Source organism: Bactrocera latifrons, unplaced genomic scaffold (assembly GCF_001853355.1).
Source record: "Bactrocera latifrons isolate USDA-ARS-PBARC rearing strain unplaced genomic scaffold, ASM185335v1 scaffold_5, whole genome shotgun sequence".
NCBI classification, from domain to species: Eukaryota; Metazoa; Arthropoda; class Insecta; order Diptera; family Tephritidae; genus Bactrocera; species Bactrocera latifrons.
The window spans coordinates 4,056,135-4,081,147 of NW_017537156.1; the positions used below are offsets into that span (position 1 = coordinate 4,056,135).

Below are 25,013 nucleotides of genomic sequence, written 5' to 3' on the forward strand. Positions count from 1 at the left end.
CATCGACTGTGACCTTAAGATCCAGTCTGTGCTCCTTTTCCCAGTTTGTGAATATGGTCGCTGTGGATTTTGTATGGGAGACTGTCCAACACCTTTCAGAGAAGAAGCAAGGAAGATCAAGGGAAGGCTTGCTTTCGAATACATGAAAACGACTTCATTGCATGACGTACAATCTCCAGCGTTTGATTAAAATTTCCTCTGGTGGTTGAGGGAGTTTCGAGATGTGGAATACAGTAGCGGCGTGAGAACAACATTTGCTTTGTCATCCTTTTAGGATGATTTCCGACCGCTTATATAGTTAATAGTCCACCTCTTCAGTCTTTTAGGTAGCCTGGATTGTTCGATGATCTCCAGCAGCTTTTTATGATTGACTGTGTAAAAAGCTCATAAGGTGGTTTTTATTAAGACCGGGAACTATATGAGTCCTTAGGACGCGTACTTTTTCTTAGATTATTTCTGAGAATCTTTAATGTAATTATTACTACTAATGAAKTATTGATTTTTTAGTGCAGTCACTTTATTCATCCTACTGGTTACTTGAGAAGCGTAATCGTCAATACGTATGCGGATTTCTATCCTCGGGTTTTTAAGACAAAAACCATTACATATATATTAGAAATCGACTTGAAGAAGATAATGCTCTTATATGAGCTGCTTCTTAGAAATATTATTATGGCAGGCTTACTGTGTAGCTTTGAATCCGTCACGGTCATATTTAGAGCAACAACCCACTTAGTTATCGCCAACGAAGAGCTCAAGGGTACTTAAGAAACCTTTCATATACCAGTTTTCTTGATACTACAGTAGGTATACTCAACCGTTTTGTAGGGCTCTGATATCTACTGTACTACCCTAGCTTCTGTGAACAGAACCCTTTGAAATGGACAGTTCTCTGAAAATTTCTCCATACGACAAATGCTATATAATAAGACYCTCATAATGGTGTTCGCCTTCTGTAATGAGGCTGCAAACAAATCGAGTGTGAAATTGGTACTCATTTACTCAACCCGGCTTATCTTTTAGGTAAGACTTGGTGAGGAAAATYTTCATTTTCTTACGGGGGGGCAAAGAAGAGATTAATGTGAAGTAACCTAGCGACATCGATCTTACCAAAGTTGGCACTTAAATTACCTCAGTTTGCCAAYCAAGTTTTAAGCCACATAAAACCCAAAAAAAAGGAAAGACACGTATGCAACAAACACATTTCAGAGAGTCATAATTCCACTTACCCAATGGCATATTTCCGCCGGATGCTGTGCGYAACCATAAAACATCTGGCATTGGATCACCGCCAACGCGACAAGGAAACGTCACCGATGAGCCCTCCAATACCGTTTGATCATGTGGGCCACGTATGATAAATGGTTTCACTGGAACGATAAACAACACAAAACACAMGTGGCCATAAATACGAATTAGACAGGCAGGAATAAGAGATGACTGAATTCTGAGAAAAGCAAACGCCTTTGAAAGTGGAGCAAATACAGCAGAAATTTACGATTTAATCATGGAAACTGTGTTTGTGGCCAACAGATATGTAGCATAYGTATGCAGGTAGGCGTTTGTATGGTATGTGTATGGGTGTGTGTGTGTGTGTGTGCCATACATGACACATTGGTCAGCCAAGCAAGTCGGTGTATAGCTGCCTGTTGTCAGTTGCCAAGTCAATTTCGCTGCCAATCAGCTGTGTAAATTGCCTGCAAAACGTAGCCAACACCAACGGACTGACATTGGCTTACGAGCACGTAAGACGTTTGCCACACACGCACATACATACATACATATCTGTCAGCCAGAATCACGTGTGTGAGAAAAAAAAGAAGAAAATATTATGCTTTCCATTTGCCTCACTCACCGTGCACTTTGAGCGTCGCCAATACAGATTCCCGTACGCCCACAGGATTCTTGGCAATGCATTGATATTGACCCTCATCACTTTGACGTGCATCCTGTATGGCTAAATTGCCACCGTCGACGATGCGTATACGCTTCGTGCTATCCAAATCCAATTTCTGGCCACCTTTCTTCCATGACACCGCCGGCTCGGGGATGCCACGTGGTGCGGCACATTCCAGCAGCGCTGTGTCACCCTGTGCTATGCGTGTATTCTGCGGCTCCAGACGGAATTCGTCGCGCAGCACTGTTCGAAAGAAAGTAAAAAAAAGACAGAGAAAAGAAAATAGTTTTTATTGCAGTTGAAATATGTTTAAATAAATTGTGTGGATGGTAAGTAGCGTGTGGATGAGAATGCGAAAAATGCTGCTGGCGTTGGGAAAATAAAGGATTAGACGCAAATAAATGATATAAGAGACGATTAAGAAATGCCGRGCATACCAGACAATTGGACGTGGCGCTGAAGAGCGGAGAGTGTCGTGAGAGCAGTTTTGTTGCTTGTGTATGGTGCGTACTTTAAGTGACTGGGTTATGCACGACTGGTTGGTGAAAGTGCATGCATAGTGTTCAATATTGAATAGGTGGTAGAAGGCGTTTTAAAGCGGAAGTTGATATGAATATGTAGTGTAAATGGTACCAGCRTGTCTCTGTCTCCAACTATAGTTATTGAAAATTTAAAGTGGAATCTGCTTTATCATGCGTCTAGGATGGAAGAAGGTGGAAAATATTTTCGATTTATTCGCTGTAATTGTCTGATCAAGACGTTCGAATCTGGGCATCTGACAGTAGTTCATGGTTCGGTCTCTCGAAGAATGTGTTTAAGTCAAATTCAGATTTAAAATGTTCTAAAAAAAATCGCCTTAAAACTGCGAGTTTCCAACTAACCCCAGTGAGCTTAGTCGAAGTGGAAGATGTTTCCAAAAAAKAAACGATTTTTAAGGATTTTATTTGTCTTATTTATTAGTCGTGATATAAAAGTGATTTCTCTTTTAAATGTGTCTGGATAACCCATATTATATATTATATGTAAGAGTGCTCCTAAATGTAGGCAACGCTTTTTGTAATTTTTCAATGACAGAAAAGCAATTTCCATTTTATGGAGAGGTTCCGGTTACATATTAACATCAAGACGAAATTAAAATAAAAATAAACTAAGAGTATTAAGTTTTTMATTGTATCAGATAGATTTCTCTTCGTTGTACTAGTCACATTGAGACGTTCTAAACTTGGAATCGGACAATAGCTGGTTCGTTCCCGAAAAATATATATATTTAGCCTAAGTTCCAAAACAAATTTACTCTTTAAATAAYTGCGGAAAAGCAGGTTTAATGCAACTAACCCCAATGAGCTTAAGCGAAGGTGAGGATGACATGCCAGAAAGTTGCACTCCGGACTACAACGTGATGCCTCTTGATGTTTCCCATCGAACATCTGCACAACGAGGCCCACAAGCTCATAGTTAAGCAGCTTAACGAACACRGAAAAATCATCTCTGCAGTCACCTGTTTGTAGCCGATCCACCTCCTAGATCAAGAGGTACTTCCTCAACTACGGYGACGACAAAAAACAATACGCCGACCAGACTTCGGACGCAACAAACTTCAGACACGCACTGACCGCAATTCACAGTGGTTAATACCTTCAACGACTCCCTCACAATGAATGGCGTACTTGGAGTCAAAATACCTCCCATTGTAGATAAATATATTTTGAATTGTGAAATTTCAAAAACCCTATTTAATATATAAAGTAAAAGGCCTCTTCATACATTTTTTATTAAAATTATTTTAAAAATTAATATTCAGATATGATTGTTGATAATTTTTATGTGAATAATTGTTATTTAATGCTTAATCGCCTTAATGTAAGCAACAATTTATAAATGTTATGCTAGTTCAATATCGAAAGAGACATTGTAGTCTAWAAATACATATATTTTTATATACTTTTAAAGTTCACATATTCAAGAAAATGTATACAAGAGGATTTTGCAAAACTCAAATTATTTTCGAAGATCGGAGATAGGTATTTTGCTGATCCGGAATACAAACTGGTTCGGTTGTAGCTGAAAGTTTAAACGAACTTTTCTCAAAACTATTGCAAAATCATAGATCATTTCTCAGATTCTATTGGACCGATTTACTTGACAAAAAAAAAAGAGTCTTTATAGATTTGTCTTTGTCTGTAGCTAAACATATCTTTTAATTTTAAAATTTGTTAAACAATTTGAAAGAGTTAAGAAAAGTGTTAGAAAAATTGTATTTTTTTTGTCGGTAATCAGGAACGAAATTTTTCAAACTTTTTCGTAGTTCCAGATATTCCGACGCTATTCTAAGCTAATTAAGTGTTTTTTGCTCCTAATGCTAGAAGGGTTGGGTGTGTCGTCACGAAACAACTTTTTGAGACCACCTCAACTGCTAATATTTAAAATTTTCACATTATTTTTTTTATATTTTTATTTTGCCTATATTAACGTATTTTTAGTAAATTGTTAATAGAAAAAGGTATAGTTGAAATATTAATTATCCTTTTTACGACACACTAAAAGTTACCTGAATATATGTTTCTAGACTAGAAAAAACCCTAAACGAATTAGCTATAAAAAATATTGCCTATATTTTGGGGCAAATCTATTTTCCGGGAAGAATTTAAAGAAAAGCTAGAAAAGCATATAATAAGGCGCCATATTTCCTATTAAAAATAAAGTAAAATTTTAAGCATTTCCTTATGAAAAACTTGCACCAACATTATACATAAGTACTTGCTTAATGCAAGTAYTCYGCCACTAAATAAATCAGTCATCACATTCGCTGCTGTTTTTCACAATTTTGTGTCCAAAACTTTGCGTTCTACAATTAATCAAATCGCAGTTGACATTTGTTAGACCACTAAGCCAGAARCAGACACACACCCACACGTTTCCGCCTTTCCCCGACATATTTCCGCAACTTGAAAGACGGAATCGTTAATTAATGTCAGCCAAAAGTTATACTTTCAATTCAATCTCGTTGCTGGGTCGAGCAATTATGTGTAATTTCTAAGCTTTCAACCGACTGTGGGCGAACAAAATGGTATATTCGCCAAAGCCACAGATACACATACTCACACGGCCACATTTAATACATACATACTACTACAAATGTATGTACTATATGTATATTATGTAATGCGGCGTGCAAGTTAGTAGCTAAAATTATATAATTACAAAGACGTTGACTTTAGTGACAACAACAATTTCAACTTTTCGCCGAACTTTGACATTTTTGCAATTAACGTAATTGCTTGCAACAAATGAGCCAAACTAAAGGGAGCATGCCAAAAATATATATAAACACTATACTCTTATAGATATATGTATGTGATTGTGAGCAGCTAAAGCGAATCTTGATTGGCGTAAAAGCTGAGCTTTGAAGTTATGTGTGCACTTAAGTACCCCAAATGTGTGCATATAAAATAACCCACAAGTTGGCGAAGTTTTCCACAATTATTACACACAATCACATGAGAGTCTTAATTGACGCGCATTATAGCGGTAAATACATATACATATGAACTTATAAGGTTCTTTGACCGAAACTTGGTTGCATAATCGTGCTTATGGCGAAGGGTGCATATTAAATATCCGTTATACAAAGCGTTTAAACTATAGCTGAGTTTCTATTCCATTATACAATTACATATTTCTTCTCAAAACAACTCTTGTGAAATTTGCTGTTGTGCTTAATCGAATACAAATTATCCATCCTTGGCCTGCTCTGTGGGAGTGACATCCTCCAGAAATGGATGGGAAGGTTAATAACTGAGAATGTGGGATCGTAGAAAGAAAGAAGGAGCCATCTCCGAGGAGTGGAAGTTGGTCCAAAGAAACTCCGGTCCAACTCCAAGGTCAGAGAGAGCGAGCTGGCATCTATATAAAAGTCGAACAGACAAACGATCACAGCCTCCCTGTATAAAGAAGTGGTAGTTAGAGTTGTAGAAGTTTGGAATAGAGCTAAGCTAAAAACTCTGGTCAAGATGGATCTATCACAGATTCCTCGCGCTCATACCTGACGTCCTGCAGAACTCTACACTTCTGAGGCGAAATAGTAGATATTGAATTACTGCAAATATTTTTTTGTCTCAAGAGATCCGATGAACCATATTGGTAGGTGCTGTTCTTCTTGAACAAGGAACCCATCTGTCCTCTCACCGACGCAAGGGCTGCCACTACCTATGGCTTTAAGAGGCATATATAGGATCTTCCCGACCGGAATCAGTGTGAATATCTCACAAACTACACGACAGACAGGCAGGATATGAACTCGTCCCCTTTGGAGGCAGCAAGCGTTGGGGGCAAATCATTAACCTACGACTCTGTCTTCACTCTCGCGCGACTATTCGAGGAGTTTCGTGTCGATAGTCTGGCAAGTGCGGAACTTGCACTTCTAGAGAAAAGTCTGGGAAATAAAAATCTTTCTGCTTAATCTCCACCACCTGAAGGCGGCCTTTGCCCATATTTTGCTTCCTTTCGAGAAGAACGGATCGAGAATAACTTTTGCCATTCTAAAACATAAATCTTTACATGCTCTTCAACTATTCAGTCTATTCTTCATAACAATTCGGTACTCTCTCAGAAGTCAATATATTCAGTTCTAGCGATATTAAAGAAGTGAATCATTCGCTGTAGAACTACAATAAATGTAGCCTCACATTTATACTGCAGTGTGTGGGCAGGAATCCATGTATGGGAATGTACTTCAGCATCTTCAATTCACACAAGAGTATGTCCACACACAAATATAAATTCTCCCCACACACATGCCCATACAAATACACAGGCTTGTTTGTGCGATGATTAAATTTTTACACCAGAAAAATCAATTACAATAATGTCTGTCTGAGGGCCAGTTGAACAACTATAATAACGACAGCAGCACAGTAACAGCAGCAAGAAAAACAACCACACGAGCGCATGTGGTCAGTAAAAGTCAGACATTTATGTATTCTCCAAAGAAAAAAACCGCCGGCCAGACTCTATACTATATGTATATATATAGGGCAGCAACAAAAAGTCAAAACAACAAACTTTTCAACTTTTGATTTCACTTGCAGCGGCGAGCCGAGTACGGAGTAAGGGAAAATGAATGAACTCACACACATACTCATAAAAGGATTTTCGAAAGAAAATGCGACTGTGAGTGAAGAATTCCATCTTTTCTTATTGCTTTCACATTTATTGAGGCATCAGTTGCGTCTGGAGCTCCGTAATAAAAAAGTGAAAAAAGTTGAATTCATCAATGAGGCGAGTTGCTGCAAAAAATTGCCGAGTGAGTGGTCAGTGCAGCAGCATACTATGCATGTATGTATATGGAGGTGTACTTAGAAGAAGTGAGGCTGCGCCGCGACGCAGGTGTCCGGGCGTATAAAAATCAAATTGAACCGGATGACTCAGAGCCAGACAAATCGAGCGCCTGTATGCAATGAAAGTTGACTGTATTGACGTGGAAAAAACGGCATAAAAAAGAAAGAATATGATAACAAATTGATGAAACTTAAATAAATAAAATAAGCAATTCCGATACTATTAAGCAACAACTAAAGCTGCTCAATAATGCCGGCACTGGTGAGGAAGTAATAAAAAGAAAGTTTTCGAATTTTGATTGAAGTGGAAAATGTGGGAGGTGCACATAGATCTTTGAGGAATAATTGGCGGAGGGCTCTTCCGCATTAACTAATAGTTTGGAAATTTATTTTAAATATTTTTTTTTTTTTAAGAAAAAAACTTTGAATATTTTGACTATAATTCAACATAAGCCGATCAATTGGCCACCTCGGTTATGCGATGTCACACTGTTAGGCTTTTTCCTGTCGGGATATGTAAAGTCTAAAGTCTATGCGGACAATCCCGATTCAGGCCTTGGAGCAAAACAGGACGCGTGTCACTCGCCAGTTAGCACCCTTTATTATATCAATATATCCTCTTTAATGCAAGACAATATTTTGTAATCGAAATTTAGTCCTTTAAAGAACTTAAAACTTTAAATTTTCTCTCTTCTGCTGTTTTGTATAAAAAAAATTTAAGTTCAAATTGCCAATACTATTTTTCCGTAATCCAAATTAATTGACGCAAATATTTCCCCACAAATAAACTCATAAGGTAGTATTTATACATATTTATCTTTCTTTTTGCGCAATTCATTTTAATTTTGTAAAATGCAGCAAATGGACAGGAGATTTAGTGCTTTGAAGCAAATGAAATTTCAAAAGATTTACTTTCATTACTTTAGTGTTGATGGCCGTCAATTTGTTTTTGTTGTCTATGCCGTTTCCACTTGCCACAGACGTAATTCGCTTTGCAACTTCTGCTTCTTCTTATTTTATTTTCGTTTCTTTGAAAATGTTTCTATAACTTTTGCTGGCTTTTGTTCGAAATTCGTGTTGTGAAATTGTCCGTCGCCTGCTCCACTGTCCGTTATAGACAAATACAAGTAAAATGTATGTGCCAAATGGTTGAAATGGAATTGAAAGTCAGAAAGTGTCACTAATTACGGATGTCAAATGGCAAAAATAACAACAAAAAAATTTTTGGGGAATTAAGAGAAAAGAGGAGAAAAATGAAAATTCGAAAAGTTGCAAAGTCTTAATGAGTAGCCTATGCTCAGATATACTTTGAGGTATCTATATAGAAAAGTAGACAAATAAATATAAGGCATATATACCATACATAGGTACATATGTATATCATATATCCCTATATAATTTTATGGAATTTATAGCACAGAAAATTTGCAGTAAACATTTAGTGTAGTGTAGTGTTTTTAGTAAATGTTAAATTTCAATAATAAAATAAGCTATTTGTTGGTAATTCTACTATACGTATTTTGGTCTAAATAGCTTCTTTGAAAAAAGAATATTTGAATCAACATTTTTTGGCTAAACAGTTTCTGAAATTACTTAGCTTGAGGGATGCTTATTGAAAAGGAGACCGAAAATTCTTTGATGACTTTTCGTTGAATTGATTATAGTAGCTTAAAGCCCGCCGAGAGGAAAGAGAGTATAAATGCATACTTTTTGATTTCAAAAGTTTTTTTTTATATCAGAAGTTTTCCATACTAAAAGGTTCGCTCAAAAACCTACAAATTGCTACACCTTTTGAAACATTGATGTAAAAGAGGTTGTTTAAATACATTTCTGAAAAATTTCCCATTTAATTTATGTACGACGGTTACGTTCTATTTTTATTTAGATAAAGGACCAGTGTTTATCGATTGTATGGTGGCTTCAATCGAGGTCGTAGATCAGCGCAGGACGAATTTTGTGAAGGTCGTTCAAAATCAGTTGTTGTTCCGGAAACTATTGATGCTGCGCATAAGCTGATATTACAATAATATGTGACCTATCGTTAGATTGAGACATCTAAAGACACCAGGGACCACCATAGATTCAACAATGCATCAACATTTGACTACAAAACAAAATGTTTACGTTGGTTTCCACAGAATTTTCAATCGCACAGCAAGGACTCTTGTCGATTGATAGAGAGAAATGTTAAACAAGTAAGGAAGAGCTAAGTTGGGTGTCTCCGAACATTTTATACTCTCGCATGATAAAGTGATAATCGAGATTTCAGGCGTGGTTGTGAACCGATTTCACCCATATTTGGTACATGTCATCAGATATGGTTTTTGGTCCATAAGTGGGCGACGCCACGCTCATTTTCAATTTAAAAAAAAAACCTGGATGAAGCTTCCTTCTGACATTTCTTCCGTAAAATTTAGTGTTTCTGACGTTTTATGTTAGTCGGTTAACGCACTTTTAGTGATTTTCAACTTTTGTATGGGAGGTGGGCGTGGTTATTGTCCGACTTCTTCCATTTTTGAACTGTATATGGAAATGCCTAAAAGAAACGACTCTATACAGTTTGGTTGACAGAGCTATAGTAGTTTTCGAGATATGTACAAAAAAAGTTAGTAGGGGCCGGGGCCACGCCCACTTTTCCAAAAAGTTACGTCCAAATATGCCCCTCCCTAGTGCGATCCTTTGTGCCAAATTTCATTTTAATATCTTTATTTACGGCTTAGTTATGATATTTTATAGGTTTTCGGTTTCCGCCATTTTGTGGGCGTGGCAGTGGACCGATTTTGCCCATCTTCGAACTTAACCTTCCCATGGAGCCAAGAAATACGTGTACCATCATACCATACGTACCATATGTACCATACGTGTTTCATCATGATATCTCAATTTTTACTCAAGTTACAGCTTGCACGGACAGACGGACAGACGGACGGACGGACAGACAGACATCCGGATTTCAACTCTACTCGTCACACTGATCACTTTGGTATATATAACCCTATATCTGACTCTTTTAGTTTTAGGACTTACAAACAACCGTTATGTGAACAAAACTATAATACTCTCTTTAGCAAATTTGTTGCGAGAGTATAAAAAATACGATAGTGGTGCTTTGGAATATGTCTACGATATCACGACAGGTGAGGAATCAACGAATGACTTTTTTTAGTCACATACGTAACAAAAAAAAAAAAAAAACTAAGGGGTCAAAGTTTTTCGACACCTGAAGAGACGGTTATTGCCAATTAGAGTGGCAAAAGTCTTTCGAAAATTGATTATAGTGCTTGCAGAGGTTTTTAGGTTCTAAATTTTAAGGCATCGACTCAGTGCGACCCTCCGAAAACTCACTGACTTTCGCAATTTATTTTTAGGTTCAAATTAACTAATCATTATATAATAATAATTTTTTATAAATGAATACATTAATCATGAATACGAAATGATTTTATTTATGTTTATTTATTGGTATAACACAAAACTTAAAAAAAAATCATTAATCCGTAGGAAAGTCACTCTCGCGCTTGGAAGCTCCTGTTTTTATTGAAATTCAAGAAAATTGCGACGGTTTGAACAAAAAGTATCGATTTTGTCCTTTCTTCCGACAGTTTTTCGTAGAAGAAAATAGGAAGAATTAAAAAAAAAAAATGGAAGCGTCCATATTGCGATAGCGAAGGACATTCAAAATGTTCTCTCCAAAATGGAAGTAGATATCTTAAAAACTTTGAGAGTGCAAACCGTTTTAAAAAACACCAATTTGAGAAAAATGCGTTTAAAGATTGTTAGCTTAGTTCCGTTTCTACAAGATATACTAATATCTTACAATTTAAATTTCAAAATTTACGATAAAAAAAAATAAACAAAAAGGTCTCTCTTCACACTGAAATGATCCCTTAACGGATAGTAGAACAGTGATTTTCGATGATTAATAAATGTTTTTTTTTTTTTCTTTAATCCCGAAATATCAAATGCAACCTTTTCACGTGTATTCCTAACATACTTACTATACTAAAGCAAGCATTACGAGTATTTTAGAAGTTGCCAGCTTATTTGGTCTCAAAAAAGTCGATTCGTTGGTTCGATTGGTAGAGTATGTAGGAATCACAGAACAGTTTTTTAAATGGAATGACTCAACGATATTGCTGCCCAAAAATCCTCTTTAAAGATTATATATTTCTTTGCATAGAACTCTATATATATATGAGTATACAAGCCTGCTTTAAAAACCTATTATATAAACCCTTTCGGAATATATGGTATGAATATTCTCATCAACAGGCAGCGGTAGTCAGTTGGAACAGGAAATAATCAGTTTACACAAGGCAGCTGAACCAGACAAGCGATGCCTTGTTGAGTCGCAACGTATTTCGTTTATTTCCGCCACAAATTTCCGCTCTTAAAAATATATGTATATTTAAGTCCTTTTTTTCTTTCCCTGTATTCACACATAACCCCTCAATTTATTAGAGATTGCAACTATCTAGCTAAAAAACGCTTTTAATTTCCATAATTGCATAAATTTAATTCAATTTCGCAAATTACATAAGCGATGAAGTTCTATGTGAGACTATGTGAGTAATGCTACCGCCGCTAACTGACAAGAGAAATACCAAACCGGCGACCGAAGGTAGCAAATAAAAATCAAAATACATTACCTAACCAACCAACTGCTCGCTGCAGACAAAAGGACCGACAAAATTCAGGGAAAAAACCCCAAAGAGTGAAGTATTGAAATGTGAAAAAGTGGAAAGAGAATTGAAGCTGGCAGCGAAGTGTAGAAGGGACATAAAGGCACTCAGACAGTCAGATAGACAGACAAACCGAAAAATACAGGAATAAATTCTACCTTTATACATGGCTACATATATAGTCATGTATGTACTACATATATATGTATATATATATAAAAATACTTTCGAAAGTGTGCTGTTTAAGTATGAGCAGGCTTGTACATGTGCGTGTGTGTGCCTGCGTGATTTGATATCTGTGTGGCAAGGTGTGCGGTCAGCTTAACAAAACTTGATTTATTTCACTTCTGCCTGTCGCTCGGACTAGACTACAAAAAGAAAGTCAAGCAAACCTTGTGAAAGCATTAAAGGGAGTTTGCTAGAGCGATGCTCTGTGTCACTATCAGCCACAGCCAAAGGGTGTTTAGCAAAGCAAAAACTACACTTGTAAAAATATATACAAGTATATATATTTGAATATCGTAATGTGCTACCAGCAAACTATTGACCACAAGAAATGGGAGACGTGTTCGTAAAAAACCGTTGCGAACTGCGAAAGTGAAAAATGTCATGCAAACGCAAAAAAAAAAAAAAAAATGACGTGAAAAATTACTAGAGAAGATAGAGCGGGGACCTTTTCTTTCACAGCTCGCAGTGACTTCTCCTGAAGCTGATGAATTGCAGAGTTGTTAGGTGGCAAAGTGACTGAGTACCTAAGTACCTGGCTTTTTTACGTTCGCATATTTCGTTGCAGACACATTTATTGTTCTTCGTTTGCTTTTTTGCTTCTGCCCATTTCCGTTGCAAAGTTGTGGAAGTGACAAGTGTGTAAAGATGTACTTCCATGCAATCGGAGACAATTGGTACTGAACAAGAGAGTAATGGTAGTGCTATTTTGGATGCTTGGAATTAGGTAGCAATTAAAAGTAGTAAGAGTAGTTGTGTTATCGGCAGTAATCATTATATAAGTATGGTTGTATTGTTAACACGATTAAGTTGCAGTCAGTAATTGTAATGGTAATGGTAATTAGTAATTGTAATGGTAGTGGTAATCAGCAATTGTAATGGTAATATTAATCAGTAATTGTAGTGGTAGTTGCATTATTCTGAGGATTTCATATTGTTTATAGAGTTATTAGATTACTTTTCGTAAACACATTATTGTTATGTATAGTGATTATACGAATATTTTTGTAATTAATAATCGTAATGGTATTACTTCGAGTAATAGCTGTGGCGTTTGATTAGTAATTGGTATTATTATTAGCTATAGCAGTAAAAAAATATTTTTGTAAACAGCAATTTTATTGATAGTACTTTGATTGTAATAGTATTAGATTAGTATTAGTGATAACCATTATTATTAATTGGTGTAGTAATACAAAGACTTTTAAACAGTAGTTATAGTGGTAGAATTTATAGTATTTAGTAGAGATAGATAATCTAATGCCAGGGATTGTCATTTGTAATTGCTATATTATTAGTTGTTATAGTACAAGAAACATTCTCGTTTCCCCTCTTTCCTCTTACTAGTTATGATTATTATTATTAGTTCTAGCGGTAAAAATAATATTTTTGTAAGCAATAATTGTAATGAATTACTTTGGATATTGAGTGCTGATTGTATTGGTATTAGATTACTATTAGTGATTACTGTTATTTTTTGTATTGGTTATAGGAATTTTTTTAAACAGTAATTGTAATAGCAATACTTGCAGTAATGTTTAATGATATTAGATTACTATTATTAATTGTAGCAGTAAAAATATTTTTATAAGCAATAATTGTAATGGTAGTACTTTGGGTATTGCGTACTGATTGTAATGGTACTAGATTACCTTAAGTAATTACTGTTTTCAGTAGTTGTATTGATAAAGATTTTTTTTTAAATCATTAATTATAATGGTAATCTTCGAGTATTTATTATTGATTGTAGTGATATTATACTACTTTGAGGATATTCTGTATATATTCTGTGTCATATTATTGATTATTTAAATAAAATTTTTTTATTAATTTTTCGCTACGAATTATTTAGAGACGTTTAGAACATTTTCAGTTGATTCCTGAAATGCTTCAGTTTATACGACAGCTAAATTTTTGACAGGCAAAGGTCAAGTTCTTCGTAATGAGAGTGAGCCCGTGAAGATAAATATTGGTTTTAAAGGTAGGAGTTAGGAGTTTTGGAAATTTTATTTCCCTAAAATCCTTCTAGTCGTCAACGGTCAAGCATGACTTCGGACTCTATATATTTGCCTTTTTCCTAACCTAAAAGTAATTTTCAGCCGGGATGGACATCAACTCCGCCTCTACATTTCTCTTCATCTAAAATACATTTGCGAACTCTATTTGACATTTATTTTTCACAAAAGACAAAACAAAACAGTTTTTGGCATTAAGATGGCTGCCATATATTTCAAGTATTAAAAAAAAATCAAAATTTGTTGAGTAGGGCCTAAGAAAAGTTGAGTGTTGAGAGATATAAAATTCGTCTGAAATTACTACCTAACTATCGCAAATTAAATTAAGAAAGGTCTATACCTAAGAGGTAGTAGGAATGAGATCTGAAAAAATTTATGACAGGATAGAAAAAATTATATTTTCAATTCGAATAGATATACTTTCAGGTGAACCTTGATACCTTGAAGTATATCATCACCGCTACTACTTTGAATCCGACTATCATCTACGACTAAACCCTCCTCTGTTATTGAATTTCCGCTCTTTAGCGAACCATTTGCCTTCATCAAAAATTAAATTTAATTTAAATTATAATTCACGGTCTCAAATCACAGGCCTGCGCCTTACTCTCTCTCTCTCTCTTGGATACAACCCAACTCACTGCGAATTATCGTGAGGTCTACAAAGGCTAGTCGAAGCCGCAAAAATAAATCGATACTAATGAATATTAATGTCAAAAGTCATAAATCTCTCATCAAAACACTACGCACATAAATCATAATAAATCAAAGGCAAACGTAGGAAGGTGAATTTCGGGAGCGTAAAAAACAACAAAAATAAGGTTGTGGAAAAAACAATACTATCGAAGTGGAAACAACAACAAAGGAGTTGCAAAAAAAATGGTAGTAGAAACAACAACAACATGTTAGCAGAGCTCAACACGGAAATGACCGCCGCAGCCATGGTTTGAATTAAGGAAATTTTATTTGAATTTATGAAAGCTGAAAACTGAAGGCAGGGCGCTGAAAGCACCGCTGGCACACTTGGCGAATTGAAAGTGATACTGAAAAAAATTAAATGGAAATAGAAATAAATCATATTGATAGAAAATATAAAGGCCGACCGACGCGCCTTAAATTCAAGGTGATATTGCCAGAGTCAAATGGAGTTGTGAGTCATATACACACACAGTCATAAAGCACACAGTATCTGTGGGTTTGTGCGTAGTCGACAAACCATTAACAAAGTGCCTTGGTTGGTGTGCAGCGATTTGCTGGTGAAAATCAAAGGCGAAAAGTGCGAGGCAAGTCGGCAAAGGCACGCCAACAATCAATAAATTAATCAAAATCAACAGCAGCATCGATGCGTTGGTAGGGGCAAAGGTGGTGCGTGGCAGTGACGAGCGCGCAACATTAGAAACAGCCGGCAAATCACGCATACAAAGCCGTTTGAAGCCAAGGGGAATTACACAGCGACACAAACACACACACACGTGCGTGCGAGGAAGGTTGCCTCGTGGAGCGCCTAGGTCAGGGTAAGTGGGGCACATGGCCGCGTCAACGTCAACGTCACGCGTAGCGAAATGGAAACAGACGGATAAGGTGAAAAATGGCGAAAAGTGTATATGTGTGGGTGTTAGTGGCACTGGTGGCAATAAGGCGTACAGGCTTGTGGCAAGCAGCTACATTTAGCAGCATTGGTTGATAGACCTATACCATACGCAATGTGGCAGGTTAAACAAGCGCTTTGTGCGGGCAAAACACCGTTACTTATGAACATACATATATATACATATTATATATAAATATATGTTTGTGTTTGAGTTTGGCGCTAGGTGCCACCACACAAATCAAGGCAAGTAAAATAAAACTGTTTAAGGAAATTTAAGAGGAAATTACATAAATGTTGCGGCGTCGCTGTGTGTGGCAAAGTGGCAGAATGTAGCGAAATGGCGCGAGTTTTTGTTGTTGGCATGCCGTCTTATGCTTAGGGAAACAGAAAATTTGCAGGAAAATGATATGCGCACATCAAATGGCACGTCGGCTTTACGTTTGTTAGCGTGGATGTGTGTGTGTGTGTGTTTGCCTTTTACTGCCGGCAAAGACGTAGAAAAAGTCAATATTGTTTATTTCACATTTTTCTTCTGATTCAATTTACACTTTCCGCCACTTCAGCTGGTGGAAATGTTAGGAAAATGTGTATTTGCTCTTATCGTGCGGCAAAAGCATTGTGTTAGCTGCTTTGTTGTTCTTGCAAACTGTGGCAGGTGCCTACAAGCATATTGTTTCATTCCAAACACCTTTTAAGCGCTACAAATACAGTGAAAATTGTATGTGGCATTTACTTAGCATACCTGTAGGCGCAGCACCTTTCGCAGCTACCTTCGCTTCGAGAGCATCTTTGTCGAGGTATAGCAAATCTTTAGGCGCGCAGTCGGCGCGTCATTCTGATTTCAGTTTATTTGTTGATCCATTTTTGCACTTTCTGCGTTTTTATTTATTGTCATACGCCTGCTTTTGAGCTCATTTCCATGTGCTTAGCTACGTTCGTGGCTTTTCAATTGCCATTGAGAGCGAATTGCGCGGAAGTTTGTATATATATATTTAGGTATTATAAGTTGATGTTGCAGCAATGCGGCAGCACAGTTGCTCTGTTTCGTTGCGGAAACATTCCAATAACAAAGCCAATTGCCGCCGGTGATGTTATTGAATTTTAATGGCAGCAATCACCTCATATTGTATTCGTGCGCCATGGCGTATACGCATCATTGCCGCACATTTGAACTTGGCGAAATTATAAAGCCATACAATTTAAGTGGATTTGGCATGAACAAAATCTCTTATGGAAATTGTTATGAATTTTGCTTTCAAGTGTGTGGTGAATGAGGCAGTTTGATAACGAATTCTCATTTATTTATAATGATATTAGTAAACGTAGTGCGGGCATACTTTTTAATAGGTGTATTATTTTGTTTTTTATTTCTTTCATATTCTCGGATTGCTAAGGCTTTCGCGGTAATAATAAAAGCTTTTAATAATTTTAGTGTGCTTTAAATAAGTTGAATTTTATAAAAAATTAAGAATCCAATTTCTATTGGTAGTGCTTGCCGCGCATTGACTACAGACGACTCCGTAAATTTCGAATTAAATAAATATACTTATATTGGGCGACGGAAATCAAAGGATAAGGTTGAAGTTGACTATTTAAAAAAAAAAAAAAAAAAAAACTACCTTGAGATATAGACATCTTTCACGAATATGTAAATTTAAATATAATTTCTTTATTTACTTTTCGCTGCAAATTCTTTTTCGTTAAGAAATATATTCAAATTCTAATATATGTAACTCACGTTTACTACCGAATGCTACAGTTCCTACAACTAGATTTTAGACAAGCCAAAGTCAAGTTTTTGAGAAGGAGAGTGAGCTCATGTTGATGAACATTGTTCTTAAGGATAGGAGTAAGGAGTCTAGGAAATTTCGATTTGAGCAAAATATATATTGGGCGACGGAAATGTCTAAAGCTCAAGATACAATATTCTTTAAAAAGTATGCCTTCAGATAGAGAAGTCTTCCAAAAATTTCTTTTTTTGCAGATTATTTATTGTATGGCTTGAATGCCTTTTGGCATATAAAGAGGTGTCATATTAGTAACGGTACATTACATTCTAAAAGGCAATTAATATTTTTATTCACCAGATCAATTGCTTTTGTAAGAGCATCACTTAAAATATGCGACTCTACATTTTTAATTTAAGAAATCTGATTTCGTTATAATAGAACTGAGTAACCGCTTTTCTACGAAAGCTTTGAATAGAAGGGAAAACGATAATTTCCAAAGTAACTGATCAGCTTACATTCGTCATCTTCATCATAGCCTATAGCCTCGGCATTTCGCAATAAAGTCAATGATTCGTTGATACTCTTCACATGCTTCACGCATTGCTATAGTGACACGATCTGAACGACATCTTCGGTGACAAAAAAAAAAAAAAANAAAAAAAAAAAAAAAAAAAAAAAAAAAAAAAAAAAAAAAAAAAAAAAAAAAAAAAAAAAAAAAAAAAAAAAAAAAAAAAAAAAAAAAGGCTTAGAAAATAATCCGTACCAAATTTTTTGAAGATTTCTTGTCAAATAAAAAAGGTTTCCATACAAGTACTGAATTCCGATTGTTCAGTTTGTATGTTAGTTGTGTGCTATAGTGGTTATTCTAACAAATAAGCAGCTTCTTGGAAAGGGAAAACCGTGTATAAAATTTCGGATCGATATCTCAAAAACTGGTACTGGTTAGTATATAGACAGTACTACCAACTCTGCAAAATAATTTTTTTTGAAACATCAATTAATTATCAGAAAGACAGACGGTCAGGTTAAATCAACTCATCACGCTATTCATTTATATATATATAATTTGGAGGACTCATGACGCTTCCCTACTTCGTGACGAACTTAGTGTAGCCTCTTTATGGTATAAAGTATAAACAATTTGCATCAACTTTACAAATATGACATGAATTGCGATCAACTCTATAACTACTCTATAAAGTATTGGGCTGAGCTCAGCTTTTTTATTCAACGACTACAGCCACAGTCTAATGGGGCCACGAAATTGGCCAAAACATAGCAAATTATTACGTCTCGATGCCCTCTCACTTTGACGACGAAGAAAGGAAAAACTGAAGGATATAAAAATAAGCTGTAGTTTTTTTTTTAAAAAACTGGTTTTCAATGTCAGGGTCTGCAGCCAAACCGATTTGAATATCGCTTAGTTCTGTCCCGATCATCTGTGAATACATACGTTTATCGAAAAGAGTGTGCCAATAAACTGAGAAGGGAAGGGATATCGGGCTTTTAGCTTACAGTTGCCGGCATGCTTGAATTTTGTACTATATCAGGATTTTCTTTGTGGAGGAATATTGAAGCCCTACATAATAACCCTACTGAAAAAAACGAAGAAAGTAACTCAGTGTTCACATTTTTGGAAAGCACTGTTTAAAGTATTGTGACATAAATCGCAAAACGAAACATAAGGAAATAGAAAATAATGACGGATTTTTAAAATGTTATGTATTAACAAGTTTTTATAGTAATCGAAAATATACATAGATTGGCGCCTGTCACCTCATTTGCTTGCGGTTGATAGTCGACATTCACCTCTTTATATATTTTAGTATATTTCTGACCAAATTCAACCGAAACCACGCTATTATATTATATATAAGTAATAAAATGAAGGCTCTCCCGTTGTGATATACATCTTCATTAACAAGGAGGTTTCATATAAGCATGAATATTTGAAAGGTATGCTTTAAGAAATAAAAAGTATTACAACTGAATGCTATTATCAAAGCTTTTTAGAGAAGAGAAACTTAACTATGTCATGGTTTAAGCATCGACTTTGGCTTGAACTATTCCGAAGTAACACTACCTTACGCTAAAACGGAGATGTTGATAGTTTGCATTAAACTATCCAAGTTAATCCTCTTAGAATCAACTACTAGATAGGCGGGCTCCACGGAAGCTTTTCTAGCGCTGGACTATTAGCCTTATATGCGCCGTCGCAAAAGCTTTTTGGTTTAAGATCAATCGCAGGAGATCTAGTGATGTCTTTGCCTTCAGTCAGACTAGCCTCTCCCTATTTGTGAGCTTTTAACAGGCCATTGCCATATTGGCGCCTCGTGCTGTAAACTTGAATCTATATGAAAGAAGATGAGGTGAAAACAACTCAGCACTTCCTTCTTGACTATCCCGCGTTGGAGAGGTCAAGACTTGAACACTTGAGTGCGCATTCATTCAGATATCTCACCGAACTGGCGGGAGTGGAAATTAAACGCCTGTTAAGTTTTTTATGGGCTACTAAGCGTTTTGCGAATTTATAAGTTCGAAAACAGGAGTTCTTCTTTTCTATGGCTTTAAAAAGGTCTACACGTCCACGTGTGATCAGCCATTGAACCTAATTTCAATTGACACTAAGAAGGTCTCGATATTAAGTAATAAATTCCAGATATTACATTTTGGGATATGAAACGATTTGGTTCAATGTTTGAATATGCTAAAAAATTTTGAATCATCGTAAAACTGCTGCAAAGTCCAAATCGTCCTTACGGAATGTCCAAATCGTCCTTATGGCTGAAGATATTTTTCGAATGAAAATCCAGTGTTGCAACAATAAAGTTCATTTGTTGCATGTTTAATGCAGCCAATTAAGTACCTGCTACAAGAAACTTTTCATTTTTATGGCATTAATTTAACCCAGTTTGCACACTCGCGGCACAAAGTATGTTACTATGTAAATATAACACGACAATCTCTGCCATTTACATAAGCATTTCACCGGCAAAAGTAGCAAAGGAATCTTTTTTAATACTTTTTTCGATTTAAGTTGACTTCCAGTTACGTGGCATGGCAGCAGCAATAACGAGCAGTGAGCTGCATGACAATGTAGCAGTAAAGTTACACGCGCACATACAAGTGCACACGTAACTGAAAGCAACTGTAGCTGAGGTAGACTACGGCAACTAGAAGTGGACACGGCCAGCTACCACCTACGCCCAGCACAAGTTAGAAGTGAGTAAGTGGCAAAAAAACGATACACTAATAAAATATGTGCACCTATAAAATATGCAAGTCTTGTTTCGTTGCTTGAGTGGATGTAAAGTAGGTGCCAGCGTCAGCTACCGCAACAAAGTACGTGCAACAATGATGCGCAACTTGAATTAACCTTTCTAGGGTGAAAGAGAGCAGCGCAGCAAGAAAATGTGGAAGCAGCAAACCACAAATAAATAAAAGTGCAAATGAGGAGACATAAAGTTGCAGGGAGAAGGTGGAAAGATTTGATTCGAAGTCACGAAGATTGGCGCTGGGTAAAAGGGCGCCCGCACAAATAAGCGAAAGGAGTGAAAAAATTTAATAATTCCAGCAGCGTGTGCACAGCAGCAGCAGAGTGGCGCAAAATTTTTACGTACACACACACACATACATCAGCACAGTTGCCTGCAAATACCTGCTAACGGTTTAGGTGCTTCAATGTATTACAGTTGCTGGCAGCGTTGATGCCAACCTCACTCGATTCATGGAATTGACAAACCAGCATCGACGTGCTTTGCGTGATTTCCATGCAAATATTGAAAAATACACCCCAAGCGATTTGAAAGCAAAAATAAGAAATTGAAAAATGTTGCACGCACGCTTACACACACACAAGCGCTGCATGCCGTTAAAGGACTTACAGCATGAAGACGGGCAAAAATATAGCAAAATGTAAAGGTAGTAAAGAATATTGACAGAAATTAGCTACAGCAGCTATTCACTAAGGTAGTGGCATGAAAAATGTGTGGCAACAAAGAATATATATAAAATTTTACGGTGAGGAGAGGCGACAACAAACTTGCGCGGCAGTATCATTTCACGGCTTGTGTATCTTTGCACTCGCATATGCGACCGCTCATGTGTAAAACTGGTTAAATATAACGGTCGAAGAGGTAGCGCCGACACAGTGTTGTGGTTGTGGCACAAAGTGGCTGCGCAGCCGCTCACGCGTGCAAGGAAATTTCTTCAGTCAACCAAGCATGTTTGCATAAATTTCGCATAACTTGAGTTAGAGCAGAGTAGAGCAGAGTAGAGCATAGCAGAAAACGAAATTTAAATGTGCAAGTTTGTTGTAGAAATGCGTGTTATTTTAGCTGAAAGAAGACGCATGCAACATAAGAACATATGTGCGTGTGGGTGCGGCAAGGTTGGCAGTGAAGGAGCAGCGGCAGAGCGCTTGGGTGACAAGGCGAATGGTGAAACGCGCAAAGGACGTATGTGAGCAGCACACACTCGCAAGTATCACACGCACACTCTCAAATCATACACACACACACACACACACACACTCTGCACGGACACACACACACACTCTTAAGTGTTACACATACTTTAAACATTGACACGCATACTCAGAAATATCACACACACATAATCAGAAATAAACACTCGTAGTCAGAAAGAGTGCCCCCGCGCGCCTCAAGTCTCCAGGGGCAGCCTCGATTGACTCCAGTTGAGCGCTGCTTGTCTCTAATTTTATTTGCAAATTTTATTTCAGTTTCTTTTTTCTTATAATATCCTTTAACCCTATCATGTCGTAGCGCGGCTATAAGTAGCGCCATATGCATTTAAGTATTTGCACTTTGGCGCGCCATAAAATGTACGACGCACACACGCTTATTTATTATTTGATGGTTATGGATATCGAGTTGTAAGTGTATGTGCGTGTGTGTATATTAGATTTATTTGCATATAAGTATGAAGCTTTTTGCGCACTCACCGGCAACTTGCAGCGTCGCATTTCGACTTCTCGCCACACCCAACTCGTTTTTCGCCTCACACCAGTAGACGCCAGCATCCGTTTCGCGACGCGAATTTACAACCTGCAAGCAAAAAAAAAATTAAGTTGAAATATGTTTAGTTTTTATCAGTTTAAGGAATGAAGGGAGTTATTTGTATATGGTTTGCTTAAGTTTGTGGCAAGGTTGGAATATGCCAATATTTATTTAATGAATCATAAAAAATTACAATTCTTTAGTACAGTTTACATTTTTAGTACAAAACTTTTCATTTCATAAATTATGCTAAATTTTTGTCCAGAAATAACTTTTGGGTTTATGCTACTCTGCTGGGTCCCACTTAAAGTTTTCAAAATATTTTTAATAATATCACAGTATCACGACGAGGACAGAGACGGGCTAGTAACAGTTCGCCTCTTTTGAAGCTGTGAGGTACTAAATTGAAATGTAGAGAAGGACTGACCTTATACCTGGGCCTTCGTTGCTCCTAAATAACACAGCATTTATGGTAGATGAGTAATCTGACTTTGGTTGGGGGTATAGAAAGGATTGGATCAAGGTATCATGTGATCCGTGCTGAGAATCAACTTGGCTGGGGACAATTAAAAAGCTCAGTTCCGAACGGAGCTTACAGATACTTTGCGGCCTCTTTAACAAGATAGCTTTACGTGGGTGGGGAGGATGTGTGCGCAAGTGGGTATATTCTCCCCTATAATCGTGGGTCCAAAATATGATGCAGTACAATAACGAGCTCGAAAATAGTCAGCGCAAACACAAAAGCGAAGCTTGGTATAGCTGCAGGAGCTAGAAAGAGTGTAGCTGCAACCGGTAACCAATGAGGAACTCACAAATAAGCTCCATAAATCCATTCCTTGAGTAAGGTCAAATGAAGGGGTTAAATCGTTAGCCAAAATATCGAAGACAAAAGGTGTGATATCCGCATAATCTTTTGCTGATGTAATGAGGATGATCCCAAAGGGAAAATCCCCATATCCTAACCGAAATTGATGCAAATTTCTTTGATAAATGTGGCTCTGGAAGTATCATTAAGCAACCCAGGTCGACGGATGTCGAATCGTACCAAGGCCAGGCCAAAATGATAGCATGTCATGACGAGTTATCGGTAGAGCTATATAAGGACGTAATAACAAAGGTTGGGAGCCTTACCCCGGAGCCAGACTGGTAACGGTTGACAAGAAAAATATCTTATCCCATCAAGTTTTTGGATGCTGGCTACACCTTCCCAGCCGGACCATCTAATAGCTGAAAGATTAAGATTCATCAAGGCTCTCGATTACCCCATAGCAGAAGCTGGCAAGGAGGTGAAGGAGCCGATTGCAGATCATTTGCTGCTAACAAAATTATTTATAACTGTAAAAATTCTGGTAAAAAGTGGCGGGGAGATCACGTACTACTAAAAATCTATAAACTACGTACAAATCATGATTTATTGCTCTTAGGATATGTCTTCTCACCATAATTTAAGTGTATCAGACTCAAATTTAAGCTTAGTGAGGATATAATATTTTAGCACATTTTTTGTAAATTTAGTACCATTTCGAGTAAAAAAGCAAAACTAACAACTACTAAGAAAAACAATTTGAAAACGATAATTACTGAAGCACTAATTTTGGAATGGCCCGAAAAGCTAAACGGTTTTGAAAAAAACGTTTGTACTAAAAATGTACTAAAAAAATTAATATTTTAGAAATGAGTATTTTATTTTAAATGGCAATTCCAGAGGCTATAAAATGAAAAGTGTATATTTTTTGTACTGAAAAATTTTAGTACTAAAGCTTTAAATATATTTTGTATGAGGATTGCTTAGATAAGTTAAGAAATATATATTTTCGAAAGCATAAAACGAGATGTACTAAAAATATGATTATGAATACTGCATCGTACTAAAAGGTCATAGTACTAAAACTTTAAATATTTAAATAAATGAGATGTACTAAAAAAAGGCATTTGCTTTAAGAAACGTCTACCTGTTCGACAAACTACAGAACGGTTATCAATTTAATTTGGCTGTAGTAGTCTATAGCACCATAAATTGTTTATGCTTTCGTATAATTCCTTTATTGTTATAAAAAATTGTTCTCGAATATGCTGTCATTCCTTTGTCAATAACATTAAAATATATTTTTGATATTTTAGTACTAAATCAATAAATTTTGAAACCAAATTTTTATATAAAGTAAATTTTTTTAATTTTTTAATCTGTCTAACTATTTTAGTACATACTTAACAGTACTAGTATTTATTGGAAATATTCCTAATCTCTTTTAGTACAAAAGTAGTTTTAGAACTGAATTGCCGCAGTTAGTGGAATACTCATATAGTAAAGATTTTTATTATACAAACCTCGTCAATTATTTATTTAATATGAATATTTCAGCTCAAGTTATACTGGCTATAGTCTAAATTGTATTTTGTAGCTAATTTTTATAACAAAAATAATTTGTTCCTTATTTACCAAAAATTAAGAAAAATCGTAAGTGTTCAGAATCTGAAAATATTTTTAGTACTGCTTTCAGTTTTTAGTAAAAATAATT

At 36.2% G+C, this 25,013-nt stretch overlaps 1 protein-coding gene across 1 annotated transcript in view; it reads right to left on the bottom strand.

Moving 5' to 3' along the window:
* Positions 1 to 25,013, bottom strand: part of LOC108973761 (roundabout homolog 2) — a 163,049-nt gene that overhangs the window by 20,341 nt on the left and 117,695 nt on the right. The window contains exons 3-5 of the mRNA XM_018941239.1: positions 22,440 to 22,542; positions 1,856 to 2,140; positions 1,230 to 1,370 (exon numbers count right to left, since the gene is read on the bottom strand). Of these exons, the coding sequence (XP_018796784.1) occupies positions 1,230 to 1,370; positions 1,856 to 2,140; positions 22,440 to 22,542 (529 nt within the window). The remainder of the gene's footprint in view (positions 1 to 1,229; positions 1,371 to 1,855; positions 2,141 to 22,439; positions 22,543 to 25,013) is intronic.